Raw genomic sequence first — 13,067 nt, forward strand, 5'->3', positions numbered from 1 at the left:
CCCACGGGCGGGGGTGCAGTGCCGGTGGGACGAGAGAATCCAACTGGCAGCGAACTGACGGAGAATCCCGCCCAATGTCCAGTTCAAGATATGATTGTATCCATATGCTGCAGAATTCTGACAACCTTGCTTGTGATGCTGCATTGTTACCCATCTGTAATCTGCCTTGGTTTGACAAAATCAGGTCAATCATCTCTGTTAACATTAAATTTCAAAGGAGAGCTGTGTTTTACCGTCCTGTAATGCAGGCAACCCCAAATCCTAAGAACCCACCTCAATTTGTGGTGAGTTTTAGGAAAGAAGACTTTGAGAAAAGATGCCAGAACACCAGATGCTGTACAGGACACTTCAGTGAATTAACTCATAGATCCTCTCTCACCACCCACAGCGTTTGGCTTCTTCAGATAATTACTTTTGGCAAAGGGATGTAGAAGATATGTCACAGCCAGAACTCTGATAGATATGATAAACATCGTCAGATAAATGATGAGGGGGTTGTGGTCAGGCTTGCTGGTGGAGATCTTTATCCTGTAGTAGTGATGGCCCTAATATGTTCTGTTTATAACATACGTGGTATGTATTTAACTAATGATAACTTTCAATAAGTATTTTTATAGTCCAAGAAAAACAGTTGAGGCTGCTTTCGTATGTACCTTTGTCATACCTCAGGAAACATAATTTTTATTGCCTTTTGAATTTACTCAGGAGGTGGAATGGGAAGTCACAGACCAATGAGAGAGAGAGGGGACCTCCAGACGGGTCATGTATAGGGAGGCAGTGCCTTCAAATGCATCTTATTATTTTTCTGGAATTCATATTCAATCAGGCACATTAAACTCTGAAATATGTTCATGTGCAAGACTTTAGTATGACTATTCCCGAGGCAGGCACACTTTATTGCATATGTTTGGATCTGAATTTTGGATGCTATTTACTGAGGTTGGGAAAATATTAGGCGGGTCAGTAGCGATCGTTTTATGAGTCCATTTCAATTACAATTACTAGATTGACATTCACAGGATGTGTTGACAAGGATCTGATAACGTTACTGAATTTAAATACACAATCGGTGCCAAGTATTTGAGTCGACATTATGTACAGCACCAAATCCATGTAGGCTTAAATATTTACCGTGGCATTATAACGCAGCTGAACACAGTGATGTTTAACAGCTATCACTGTATTTAAAGCATGTGTGATTGTGTGCTTATGACTGGGAGGCTGCCATGCCCGTTGGTTTAATCGCCACATGAACAGGTCCCAGATATGGAAAAATGGAGACGCTACCTTAACATTGGAGTTGACTTATTTCTGGGCTTGTCAATGTATGTGACATACCTTAGTTGCAGTAGCTGTCGAGCTCACCACCCATTACTAATCTGGACATTCCAATTCTGAGTGTGCCAAAGTTGATGTGGTGTTAGACCTCGTGAAGGTCTGAAGCCAAGTAAACTGAAATCACACAAACCAGTGCAGTGTGATTTCAATGTCAATAGCTCAGTTGTGGGGACAGGGAGCTGGGGAGGGTGGTGAAGGAGGAAGTTGTTTCTGTGTGTCATACAAAACTATGCAGACTGGGAAGAAGCCACGTTCAATGTCCAGCTATGCTGAGCCACTAGATGACACCTATAATTGGACTGGAAGCCCTACCATTGACTTCATCAGAGTTAGGCTAATGAGGGATGGCACAAACAATGAGGGATCCTGCTCCTTATCGCTGTTCTGTTTGGTAATGATAGAAATTGGGTTTGATGGGCGGCACGGTGACGCAGTGGTTAGCACTGCTGCCTACAGTGCTGAGGAGCCGGGTTCGATTCCGGCCCCAGGTCACCGTCCGTGTGGAGTTTGCACATTCTCCCTGTGTCAGCGTGGGTCTCACCCCCACAACCCAAAGATGTGCAGGTTAGGTGGATTGGCCATGCTAAATTGCCAGTCAATTGGAAAACAATAATTGAGGACACTAAATTTAAAAAAAAAGAATTTGGGTTTGACCATGAAGCCTTTCATGACAGAAGAAACTGACGTCACTTGCTGTCTATTGGCGTCCATGAAAGAAAATGGCATTTCAAGTTACAGCAAGTGAGTTTTTTTATTTTTAACATTTTATTTTTCTATACAGTTAGAGTGCCTAGTCATATTTTTTTTCCAATTAAGGGGCAATTTAGCATGCCCAAACTACGTACCCTGCACATGTTTGGGTTGTGGGGGTCAAACCCACGCAGACACGGGGTGAATGTGCAAACTCCATACAGAGAGTGGTGCGAGGCCATGATTGAACCCGTCGTAGGCAGCCGTGCTAACCACTGCGCCTCCGTGCCACCCTACAGCAAGTGAGTTGATGTCAATGGAACCAGACTCCAGCATGAACCAACACCTCGGCAACAAAGGGGAAAAAATAATGACCTAAAAACGAAAACGCTGAACAAACTGAATATATTTTTTACACTTGGTAGCCATTTTTAAGAAGAGACATCTGTGTCTTTACCTTGGCTTGACATGTTAACTTCAGTTTGCCTGTTGCTGAGAACCCTCCCACCAGTAGAAAATCTATTCACCAAACTGTGAACGGTTTCCAAACTCACCAGGAAGAGATAGACTGCATAAATGCACAATTCCCAGCAAACATGCAGTGTGCTAACAGGGCGACAGGATTTAAATAGTTTATATAATGCTGTCTATTCTGTGTTTGCACAGAGGGGGTCTGAACGTATGGGAGATTTTAACGCAAGAAATGGAAGACAAACACTTTCAACAAGACTCTTCCACTCCTTACACAAAAAGGAAAACAATGTAGCCCGAGGGCCTTTTATGTGATGATGTGAAATTGGTAGAGATTAATAGGTTAAGGGAGACCATTGTGGGAGTCTGTGAGCACACGTACACTATCACTGTTATATAATCCTTGTCAAAATGCATTTGTTCTGTGTGTGATCAGAGCTCTTGTTGTCTTTAGCAGGTTCAGGGTCACATGCCTCCACTCATGATCCCAATATTTCCACACGACCAACGGACATTGGCAGCGGCTGCCGCAGCTCAGCAGGGGTTCCTTTTCCCCCCAGGGATAACATACAAACCAGGTAAGCTTTTTAAACAATGAATCCCTTGACATTGTGGAAAGAAAATCATTTTATTGGGCAGTTATTGTTAGATTATTGCTCAAAATGTTGATGGTTTATCTGGTATGGGAAATTAGCTTATAACAGTCCTTGAAAACAGTACATTTTGTTTCATTTTCTCTCCTTATTCCTTATCCCTCCTCTCCCAAGGAAGACAAATCATCCTGTAATATTGTTCCACTGAGTTTTGGTGACGTTTCTTTATATGTCACCCGATGCCACCAGGCTAGCACAATATTCCTTTCCTAACAAACCATTTTCTCACTAAACGTGGCTGCATGGTTCTTTTTGGTGCCCTCTCCCTGGTCTGCCACAAGTCCAGTGAAAGATCTTTGAATTAAGGCTTTGACCTGGATAAACCTGGTCTCAACCTGTGTTTCAAATTTACAAGAGGCCTAATTGGAGCAGATGTGGCCTAAACCTGGCTCCTTCCCTCAGGTGGCAAGATAAACTATGAGGGTAAACTAAAAAGTATTATAAAAACAGACAGCAAGAGTTTCTTTAAATATATAGAAAGACCAAAGTGAACATCGGCCCCTTAGAGAATGGGACTGAGGAAGTAATAATGGGAAAACCTGGATATGGCAGAGGAGTTAAACAAATACTTTGCGTAAGTTTTCAAGGTGGAAGACATTTATTTAATTTTTTCAGATTTTCACAATATATCAGCAACAAAATACAGAAAGAAAAGAACAAACTCCCCCCGCCCTCCATATACATAAATAATAAATTAACAGCCTTCATCAACACCAAGGCAAAAATACACACCCACTCAAGAAAAAAACGAAGAACCAACCAACCAACCCCCCCCTCCTGCCGCTGCTGACCATCTTCGAACGTTCTGCCAGGAAATCTAGAAACGTTTGCCACTGCCTGGCTACCAGGGACGCAAAGGCCAGACTACTGGCCTCTTTCGCCTCCTGCACTCCCGGCTCCTCTGCCACCCCAAATATTGCGAGCCTCCAGCCCGGCTTGACCCTGGAACCTACCACCCTCGACACCGACCTCGCTACACCCTTCCAAAAGTCCTCCAGCGCTGGGCAGGGCCAGAACATGTGGGTGTGATTTGCTGGGCTCCCTGAGCACCTAACACACCTGTCCTCGCACCCAAAGAACCGGCTTATCCTTGCCCCGGTCATGTGAGCCTTATGCAGCACCTTAAATTGTATGAGGCTAAGCCTCGCACAAGAGGAGGAAGAGTTCACCCTCCCTAGGGCATCCGCCCACATCCCCTCATCAATCTCCTCACTCAATTCCTCCTCTCACTTACCCTTTAGCTCCTCCATCGAGGCCTCCTCCTCCTCCTGCATCACCTGATACGTTGCTGAGATCCTTCCCTCTCCAACCCACACCCCCGACAGCACCCTGTCCTGGACCCTGCTTGGCGGCAGCTGTGGGAACTCCACCACCTGCCGCCAAACAAACGCCCTTACCTGTATATATCTGAAGGTGTTCCCCGGGGTGAGCCCAAACTTTTCTTCCAGCTCACCCAGGCTCGCGAACGTCCCGTCCACAAACAAGCCCCCATCCTTCTAATACCTACCCTGTGCCAGCTCAGAAACCCTCCGTCCATCCTCCCCGGGACAAACCGGTGGTTCCCCCGAATCGGGGACCGCACCGAGGCCCCCACCTCCCCCCTGTGACGTCTCCATTGCCCAAACTTTTGAGGGTAGCCGCCACCACCGGGCTCGTGGTGTACCTCATTGGCGAAAGCGGCAGTGGCGCCATCACCAGCGCCTCCAGGCTTGTGACCACACAGGACGCCATCTCCAGCCTCTTCCATGCCACCTCATCCCCCTCCATCACCCACTTACCCACCATCGCCAAGTTGGCGGCCCAATAATACCCACAGAGGTTAGGCAGCGCCAACCCCCCTATCCCTGCACTGCTCCAGGAACACCCTTCTCACCCTCTGGGTATTCTGCACCCACACAAACCCCATAATGCTCTTGTTAACCCGCCTGAAGAAGGCCTCAGGGATCAGGATGGGGAGGCATTGGAACAGGAACAAAAACCTCGGGAACACCGTTATTTTAACTGACTGCACCCTACCCGCCAGGGAGAATGGCAGCACATCCCACCTCTTAAACTCCTCCTCCATCTGCTCCACCTGCCTCGTGAAGTTGAGCTTATGTAAGGCCCCCCCAGCTGTAGCCACCTGGACCCCCAGGTACCTGAAACTCCTCTTCGCCCTTTTTAGCAGGAGCTCACCAATCCCCCTCTCCTGGTCCCCCGGGTGCACCACAAACAACTCGCACTTCCCCATATTAAGCTTGTACCCGGAGAAATCCCCAAACTCCCTAAGGATCTTCATCATCTCCAGCATTCCCCCCACCGGGTCCGCCACATATTCAAGGTGGAAGACATGAATAACATTCCAAAAATAAATAATCAAGGTGGGAGGGGGGAAGGAAATAAATACAATAACAATCACAAGGGAAAAAGTACGCGAGAAACTAATGGGGCTGAAGGCCGATACGTCTCCTGGACTTGATGGCTTGCATCCCAGGACATTAAAGGAAGTAGCTACAGAGATAGTGCATGCACAGGTAGTAATCTTCCAAGAATCCTTTAATTCTGGAAAAGTCCCAGAGGATTGGAAAATTGTCAATGTAACACGTTTATTCAGACAAGGAGGGAGACAAAAGGCAAGCAACTGTAGGCAAGTTTGCTTAACTCTGTCACTGGGAAAATGTTAGAGTCCATTATAAAGGATGTAATAGCATTTAGAATTGCAAAATATACTCAAGCTGAGTCAGTATGGCTTCATGATGGGGAAATCGTGGCAGACAAATTTATTTGGATTCTTTGAGATGGGAACACACAGGATAGATGAAGCGAAATGAGTAGTTGGGTTTCCAAAAAGCTTTTGATATGGTACCACACAAAAGGAAACTTAAAAGGTAACAGCCCATGGTGTTGGCGTTTGTATTTAGCATGGATAGAGGATTGGTTAACTGATAGAAGCCAGAGACTTGGGATAAGAGGAGCATTTTCAGTATGGCAATTTGTAACTAGTGGAGTGCCACAGGGATCCGTGCTGGGGCCACAATTAATTTTCAATACATATTAATGACCTGGACGAGGGAAGTGAATGCACTACTGCTAAACGTGTGGATTACACAAAAATAGATGGAAAGACAAGTGGTGAGGATAACGCAAAAAGTCTACAGATGGATATGGACAGGTTAGGTGAATGGGCAAAAACCTGGCAGATGGAATATAACGTACGAAAATGTGAAGTTATCTACTTCAAAAAATTTTTTTTTTAAATTATTTTTTTTTCTAATTAAGGGGCAATTTAGCATGGCCAAGCCACCTAACCTGCACATCTTTGGGTTGTGGGGGTGAAATCCACACAGACATGGGGAGAATGTGCAAACTCCACACGGACAGTGACCCAGGGCCGGGATTCGAACCCGGCTCCTCAGCGCCGCAGTCCCAGTGCTAACCACTGCGCCACATGCCGCCCCTGAAGTTATGTACTTTGGCAGGAACAATAAAAGAGCTGAATAGTACTTGAATGGAGAAAGACTGCAGAAAACCGCAGCACACAAGAATTTGGGGGTCCTCATGTGTAATCCACAAAAAGCTAGCATGCAAGTTCAGCAGGTAATTGGCAAGGCAAATGGAATGTTAGCATTTATTGCAAAGGAAATAGAGTATAAAAATAGGGAAGTCCTGCTAAAACTATATAAGCCACTAGTTCGACCACACCTGGAATATTGCAAGCAGTTTTGATCCACTTATCAAAGAGCTGGTATTGGAGGCAGTCCAGAGAAGGCTCACTCGGTTGATCCTGAGTATAGAGGGATTTACTTATGAAGAGAGTTTGAGTAGATTGGGCCTGTACATTGGAGTTTAGACGAATGAGAGGTGACCTTATTGAGACATATAGGATTCTCAGAGGCCTGGATAGGGTAGATGCTGAGAGAATGTTTCCAACTGTGGGACAGCCTAGAACCAGAGGGAAAAACCTCAGAGAAAGTGGTCTCCCACAAGACAGAGATAAGGGGAATTTCTTCTCTCAGAGGGCAAAGAATCTGTGGAATTCCTTACCTCAGAGCTGTAGAGACTGGGTCGTTCAGTCTAATCAAGGCTGAGATAGACAGATTTTTAATCAGTAATTGCATCATGTTTATATATTTTTAAAATTTTTCCTATTAAGGGGCAATTTAACGTGGCCAATGCACCTACCCTGCACATCTTTGAGTTGTGAGGGTAAGACCCACGCAGACATGGGGAGAATGTACAAACTCCACACGGCCAGTGACCCAGCACCGTGAGGCAGCAGTGCTAACCACTGCGCCACCCTGCTGCCGTTAAATCATGTTTAACTTGATTGAAAGATTTGATGAGACCACAAAGCTGGTTGTTGATGGTAATGCGGTGTATATGGACTTGCAAAAGGTGTTTGATATATATGTGCAAGCAAAATTGAGGCTCAGGGAATAAAAGGGACAGTGGCAGCATGGATACAAATTGACTGAGTGACAGGAAAAAGAGGATAATGGTTAATTGTTGTTTTTCAGACTGAAGGAAGGTAAACAGGTTGTTTCCACAGGAATCCATACTAGGCCCACTGCTTTTCTTAATGTAGGTTAATGGCCTAGATTTGGGGATGCAGGACACAATTTCAAAATCTGTAGATGTCACAAAACTTGGAAGTATTGTGCACTGTCAGGAGAATAGTGATAAAATTCAAGAGGGCAGAAGCAGGCTGCTAAAATGTGTGGGTACCTTGGCAGATGAAATTTAATGTCGAAAAATGTAAAGTGTACATTTTCATAGGAAGGATAAGGAGAGGCAATATAGAATAAAGGGTACAATCATAAAGAGTGGGGCCTGGGGCTTTATCTGCACAAATCATTGAAACGGATAGGACAGCTTGAGAAAGGGTTAAAAAGGTTTTATTAACTGGGACACGGAGTACTAAAGCAAGAAAAGTACGATGAACCTTTATAAAACTGTAGTTCAGCCTCAACTGGAATTGGTGTGTCCAATTCTGGGCACTTTAAGAAGGATGTGAAGTTTTAGAGAGGTTGCAAAATACATTTATGGGAATTGTTCCTTTGATGAGGGATGTCAGTTATGTGGATAGACTGGAGAAGTTTGCATTGTTCTCCATAGAGAACAGAAGGTTGAGAGGAGATTTGATAGAGCTGTTCAAAATCTTGAGGGGTCTGGTCAGGATAGATAGAGGGCAGGATTCTCCGACCCCCCGCCGGGTCGGAGAATCGCCAGGGGGGCAGCATGAATCCCGCCCCGCCGCTCCGACGCTGGCTACCGAATTCTCCGGCGCTGGTTTTCGGGCAGGGGCGAGGTTCACGCTGCGCCGGTTGGGGCCATTGGCAGCGGCCCCCCTGGCAATTCTCCGGGCCCCGAAGGGCCGAGCGGCCGGCATGAACTGGACGTGGTCCATCACGGCGGGACCTGGCTGGTAGGCCGTTTACCGGAGTCCTTGGGGGAGGGGGGGGGCGCAGGAGGATCCGGCCCCAGGGGGGGACCCCCACGGTGGCCTGGCCCGCGATCGGGGCCCACCGATCTGCGGGCGAGCCTGTGCCGTGGGGGCACTCTTTCCCTCCGCACCGGCCTAAGTAGGGCTCCGCCATGGCCGGCGCGGAGAAGAAACCCCCTGCGCATGCGCAAGAACACGCTGGCGGTTCTCCGCATACGCCAACTCAAGCTGGCCCATCAACGCCAGTTGCCAACCTCTCCGGTGCCAGCCTAGCCCCCGGAAGTACGGAGGATTCCACAACTTCCGGGCGGCCCGGAGTGGTTCACGCGCTCTTGGCGCCGGCATCAGGCCAGTTGCGGGAGAATCCCGCCCAGAGAGTAACTTTTCCCGTTGGTGGAAGTGTTAAGAGACAGAGGACACTGATATAATAACAAAAGAACCAGCTGCAAAGTGAGGAAAAGCTTTAATATGCAGTGAGCAAAAAACTGGCACTACCTGAGAGGGTGGCGGAAGCATATGTTCTGGAAGCTTGCAAATGGGAATTGGATAAGCACTTGAAAAGAACATTTTGCAGGACTATGGGCAAAAGAGTGGGGTGTTGTGACTAACTGAGTTGCTCTCGCAGAGAGCCGGCATGGACATAACCAACCAGATGGATTGATTCCTTATGTGCTGTAAGTAAATTCTGATTCTATGAAAGAAAACCCTGCCAGTAGTGGTGAGCAACTAGCTAACATGCCGACAAAATATAGGAACACAATGGTGCTCATTCTGATTTCAAAAGGTGCAGAAAATTGAAGAGTTTTTCTTATTCACAAATTGTTCTGTCAACAGGGGCGGCACAGTGGCGCAGTGGTTAGCATTGCAGCCTCAAGGAGCCTGGGACCCGGGTTCGATCCCAGCCCCGGGTCACTGTCTGTGTGGAGTTTGCACATTCTCCCTGTGTTTGCGTGGGTCTCAACCCCACAACTTAAAAAAAGAATGTGCAGGATAGGTGGATTGGCCATGCTAAATTGCCCCTTAATAAAAAAAAAAGCAAATTGTTCTGCAAATAATTTGCTGAGCAATATCAGAAGTTAAATAGATGTAATATCTCCTAATGTAACATCATGCTATTCCTAAAGTGTGGATCTCTCAATCTCTGCTGCCCATATCTCACAGCATCCCATTCTCCCATCACGGCTGTGCTTGCTTATCTATATTAGCTCTCTGTTTCCCAACACCTCGAATTGAAAATTCTCATAGGAATGGTAGAATCCCTACAGTGCAGAAAGAGGCCATTCGGCGGTCCAGTTTGCACCGACCCTCTGAACCGTAACCCAGTAACCCCACCTAACCTTCTGGACACTAAGGGCAATTTATCATGCCCAATCCACCTAACTTGCACATCTTTGGACTGTAGGGGGAAACCGGAGCCCCCGGAGGAAACCCACGGAGACACGGGGAAAACGTGCAAACTCCACCCAGGAAGTCATTCGAGGCCAGAATTGAACCTGAGTCCCTGGTGCGGTGAGGCCGCAATACTAACCACTGTGCCACCGTGCCACCCACCTTTCTGTTTAGTACCCTTCATGGACTTACCATTAATTATCCTTGAACCTGCTTCAGCTCCAGAACCTTTTGATAAATCTGTGTTCCTACGATTCTGACTTCTTATGCTTTCCTCACTCCCCCTGAATCTCCGTTGGCAGCTCTGCTTTCTCCTGATAGAGCTCGTGAATGGCAAGTCCCTTTCTAAACTATGCTTCCTCTCCTCCTTCGAAACCCTCTTCAGAACCCACCACTTTGACCAATATTTTAATCATTTCATCTGCTATCTCCTTCTTTGGTTCATTGTTTTCTGTCTGATTATGCCTCTGTGAATCACCTTGAATGTTTTCGATGGTAAAGGAACTATGGGAGCGATTCTCCGGGGTGCGGACCAAGTGCCCGCGCCATCGTGAACGCCGTCGTGTTTCACGACAGTGCGAACAGGGCCCGGGCACAACCTATTCTGGCCCCCACAAGGGGCCAGCACGGCGTGGAGTGGTTCACACTGCTCCAGCGTCCTTACGCGGCGCCAAATGGGCACCACGCCAACCCGCGCATGTGCAGTTGGGGCAGCCCAATCCTGCGCATGCGCGGGGAACATCTCACGCACGCCGGCCCTTCACCAAAATGACGCCGGTGTTCTGGGGCCATGCGCGGAAGGAGGTAGGCCCGGCAGGGGAGAGGCCGGCCCGCCGATCGGTGGGCCCCGATCGCGGGCCAGACCCCATCGGAGGCCACCCCAGTGAAGGAGCGTCCCTCCCTCCCCCACAGGCCGCCCCCCCAGCGTTCCCGCAGAGTTCCCGCCGGCAGTGACCAGGGGTGAACGGCACCGATGGGAACCTGTCGTGTCGTAGCGGCCGCTTGGCCCATCCGGGCTGGAGAACTACCGTTCGCCGGTTCTCTGAGCGGCCCGGTTCGAATCGCACGCCTCTGGGGCGAAATTCTCCCCCAACGGCGCGATGTCCGCCGACTGGCGCCCAAAACGGCGCCAATCAGACGGGCATCGCGCCGGCCCAAAGGTGCGGAATGCTCCGCATCTTTGGCGGCCTAGCCCCAACATTGAGGGGCTAGGCCGACGCCGGAGGGATTTCCGCCCCGCCAGCTGGCGGAAATGGCGTTTGTTGCCCCGCCAGCTGGCGTGGAAGTGCGGCGCATGCGCGGGAGCGTCAGCGGCCGCTGACAGTTTCCCGGCGCATGCGCGGGAGCGTCAGCGGCCGCTGAAAGTTTCCCGTGCATGCGCAGTGGGGAGAGTCTCTTCTGCCTCCGCCATGGTGGAGGCCGTAGCGGAGGCGGAAGGGAAAGAGTGCCCCCACGGCACAGGCCCGCCCGCGGATCGGTGGGCCCCGATCGCGGGCCAGGCCACCGTGGGGGCACCCCCCGGGGTCAGATCGCCCCGCGCCCCCCCCCCCCCAGGACACCGGAGCCCGCCCACGCCGCCTGGTCCTGCCGGTAAATACCAGGTTTGATTTACGCCGGCGGGACAGACAATTTCTGGGCGGGACTTCGGCCCATTCGGGCCGGAGAATTGAACAGGGCGTCCGGCCAACCGGCGCGGCCCGATTCCCGCCCCCGCCCAATCTCCGGTACCGGAGACTTCAGCGGGGGCGGGGGCGGGATTCACGGCGGCCAACGGCCATTCTCCAACACGGCGGGGGGTCGGAGAATGACGCCCCTGGTTTCTGGGTGGTGGGAGAATCGCGTGCGGGGGTCGCCGCGCCGGGGGAGAATAGCGCCCCTAGGTTTATGTAAAGAGATACGGAATCTAAAAGTCAATATAATGGCCGATTTACAACAGTGGCTCTAAAACCTCTTCTTGTCCACGGACCCCTTGGTGGGGGGGGGAGGGGAGGTGAAAAAAACCCTCAAATGTCCCTGCAGGTCCTACCCCACCTACCTTTGCTTGCCAGAGCAAAAAAAAACACATCAGAGTTGATGGAAACTTGGGGAAATATAAATATTCCACTGCTCTTTCACGACAAAATGTAATACATTTATGTGCAATAATTTAAAAAAATTAAATATCATAAGTAAATTATTTATTCATGCCAGAAACAAAAGTATAAACATTTTCACCTAATAAACACGAATACTACGAGAGAACATGTTTATTTGAAACTTTCTAATATGTGTTATAAAATTATCATAATAATTTTCTTCTGATAAACTAATACTTATCTCACAAAAATATTAATCAAACTAAATCTACAGTAACATAAATCTTGCTGATAAAACTACATTTTAAAAAAAAATTCCAATTAAGGGGCAATTTAGCGTGGCCAATCTAGCTACCCTGCACATCTTTGGGTTGTTGGGGCGAAACCCCCCCCAGCACAGGGAGAATGTGCAAACTCCACATGGACAGTGACCCGGGGCAAGGACCGAACCTGGGTCCTCGGGGCTGTGAGGCAGCAGTGCTAGCCACTGTGCCGCATGCACTTATAAAGCTACACTGATGTTGCTCACAATTAGGATGGCTCGTGCCACACAGGTGGTGTCTGATAGTATGAAATGAAATGAAATGAAAATCGCTTATTGTCACAAGTAGGCTTCAAATGAAGTTACTGTGAAAAGCCCCTAGTCGCCACATTCCGGCGCCTGTTCGGGGAGGCTGTTACGGGAATGGTATCACATGAGTGAACAGTGGCCTGTTCTTTCGTATGGCTTTTGAGATGGCATTGCACATAAATGATTTGCATTTTGGACCAGCCCACAGTCCACTTGGCGAACCCTTGTAGATCACTTGTGGCCCATGGACCATACTTAGCGAACCGTGAAGACCATGGTTGGATTACTGTTATAGTTTTGACATCAATCTATAGAAGAAACACCGAGATAATAGAACGATTGTACCATTGGAATGTCGCCTGGTATGAGGCAATCCAAAGGGGAAGAAATAATTGAAAATTGAACAGAGGAGATGATGGTATCATTTGACAGGCCTGTTTAAAATTATGAAGGGATTC

General features: G+C 48.5%; 1 protein-coding gene across 14 annotated transcripts in view; it reads left to right on the plus strand.

Annotated features, from left to right (window-relative positions):
* The window catches only part of sox6 (SRY-box transcription factor 6), an 832,058-nt gene that overhangs the window by 648,415 nt on the left and 170,576 nt on the right, over positions 1 to 13,067 (plus strand). For 12 of the 14 annotated variants that reach the window (XM_072466411.1, XM_072466398.1, XM_072466409.1 and 9 more), the window contains one exon: positions 2,954 to 3,077. In XM_072466411.1, coding sequence (XP_072322512.1) covers positions 2,954 to 3,077 — 124 coding nt within the window. The remainder of the gene's footprint in view (positions 1 to 2,953; positions 3,078 to 13,067) is intronic. The other 2 variants (XM_072466399.1, XM_072466410.1) reach the window with 1 other exon arrangement.

The sequence above is a fragment of the Scyliorhinus torazame genome, chromosome 10 (genome assembly GCF_047496885.1).
Source record: "Scyliorhinus torazame isolate Kashiwa2021f chromosome 10, sScyTor2.1, whole genome shotgun sequence".
Taxonomy (NCBI): Eukaryota; Metazoa; Chordata; class Chondrichthyes; order Carcharhiniformes; family Scyliorhinidae; genus Scyliorhinus; species Scyliorhinus torazame.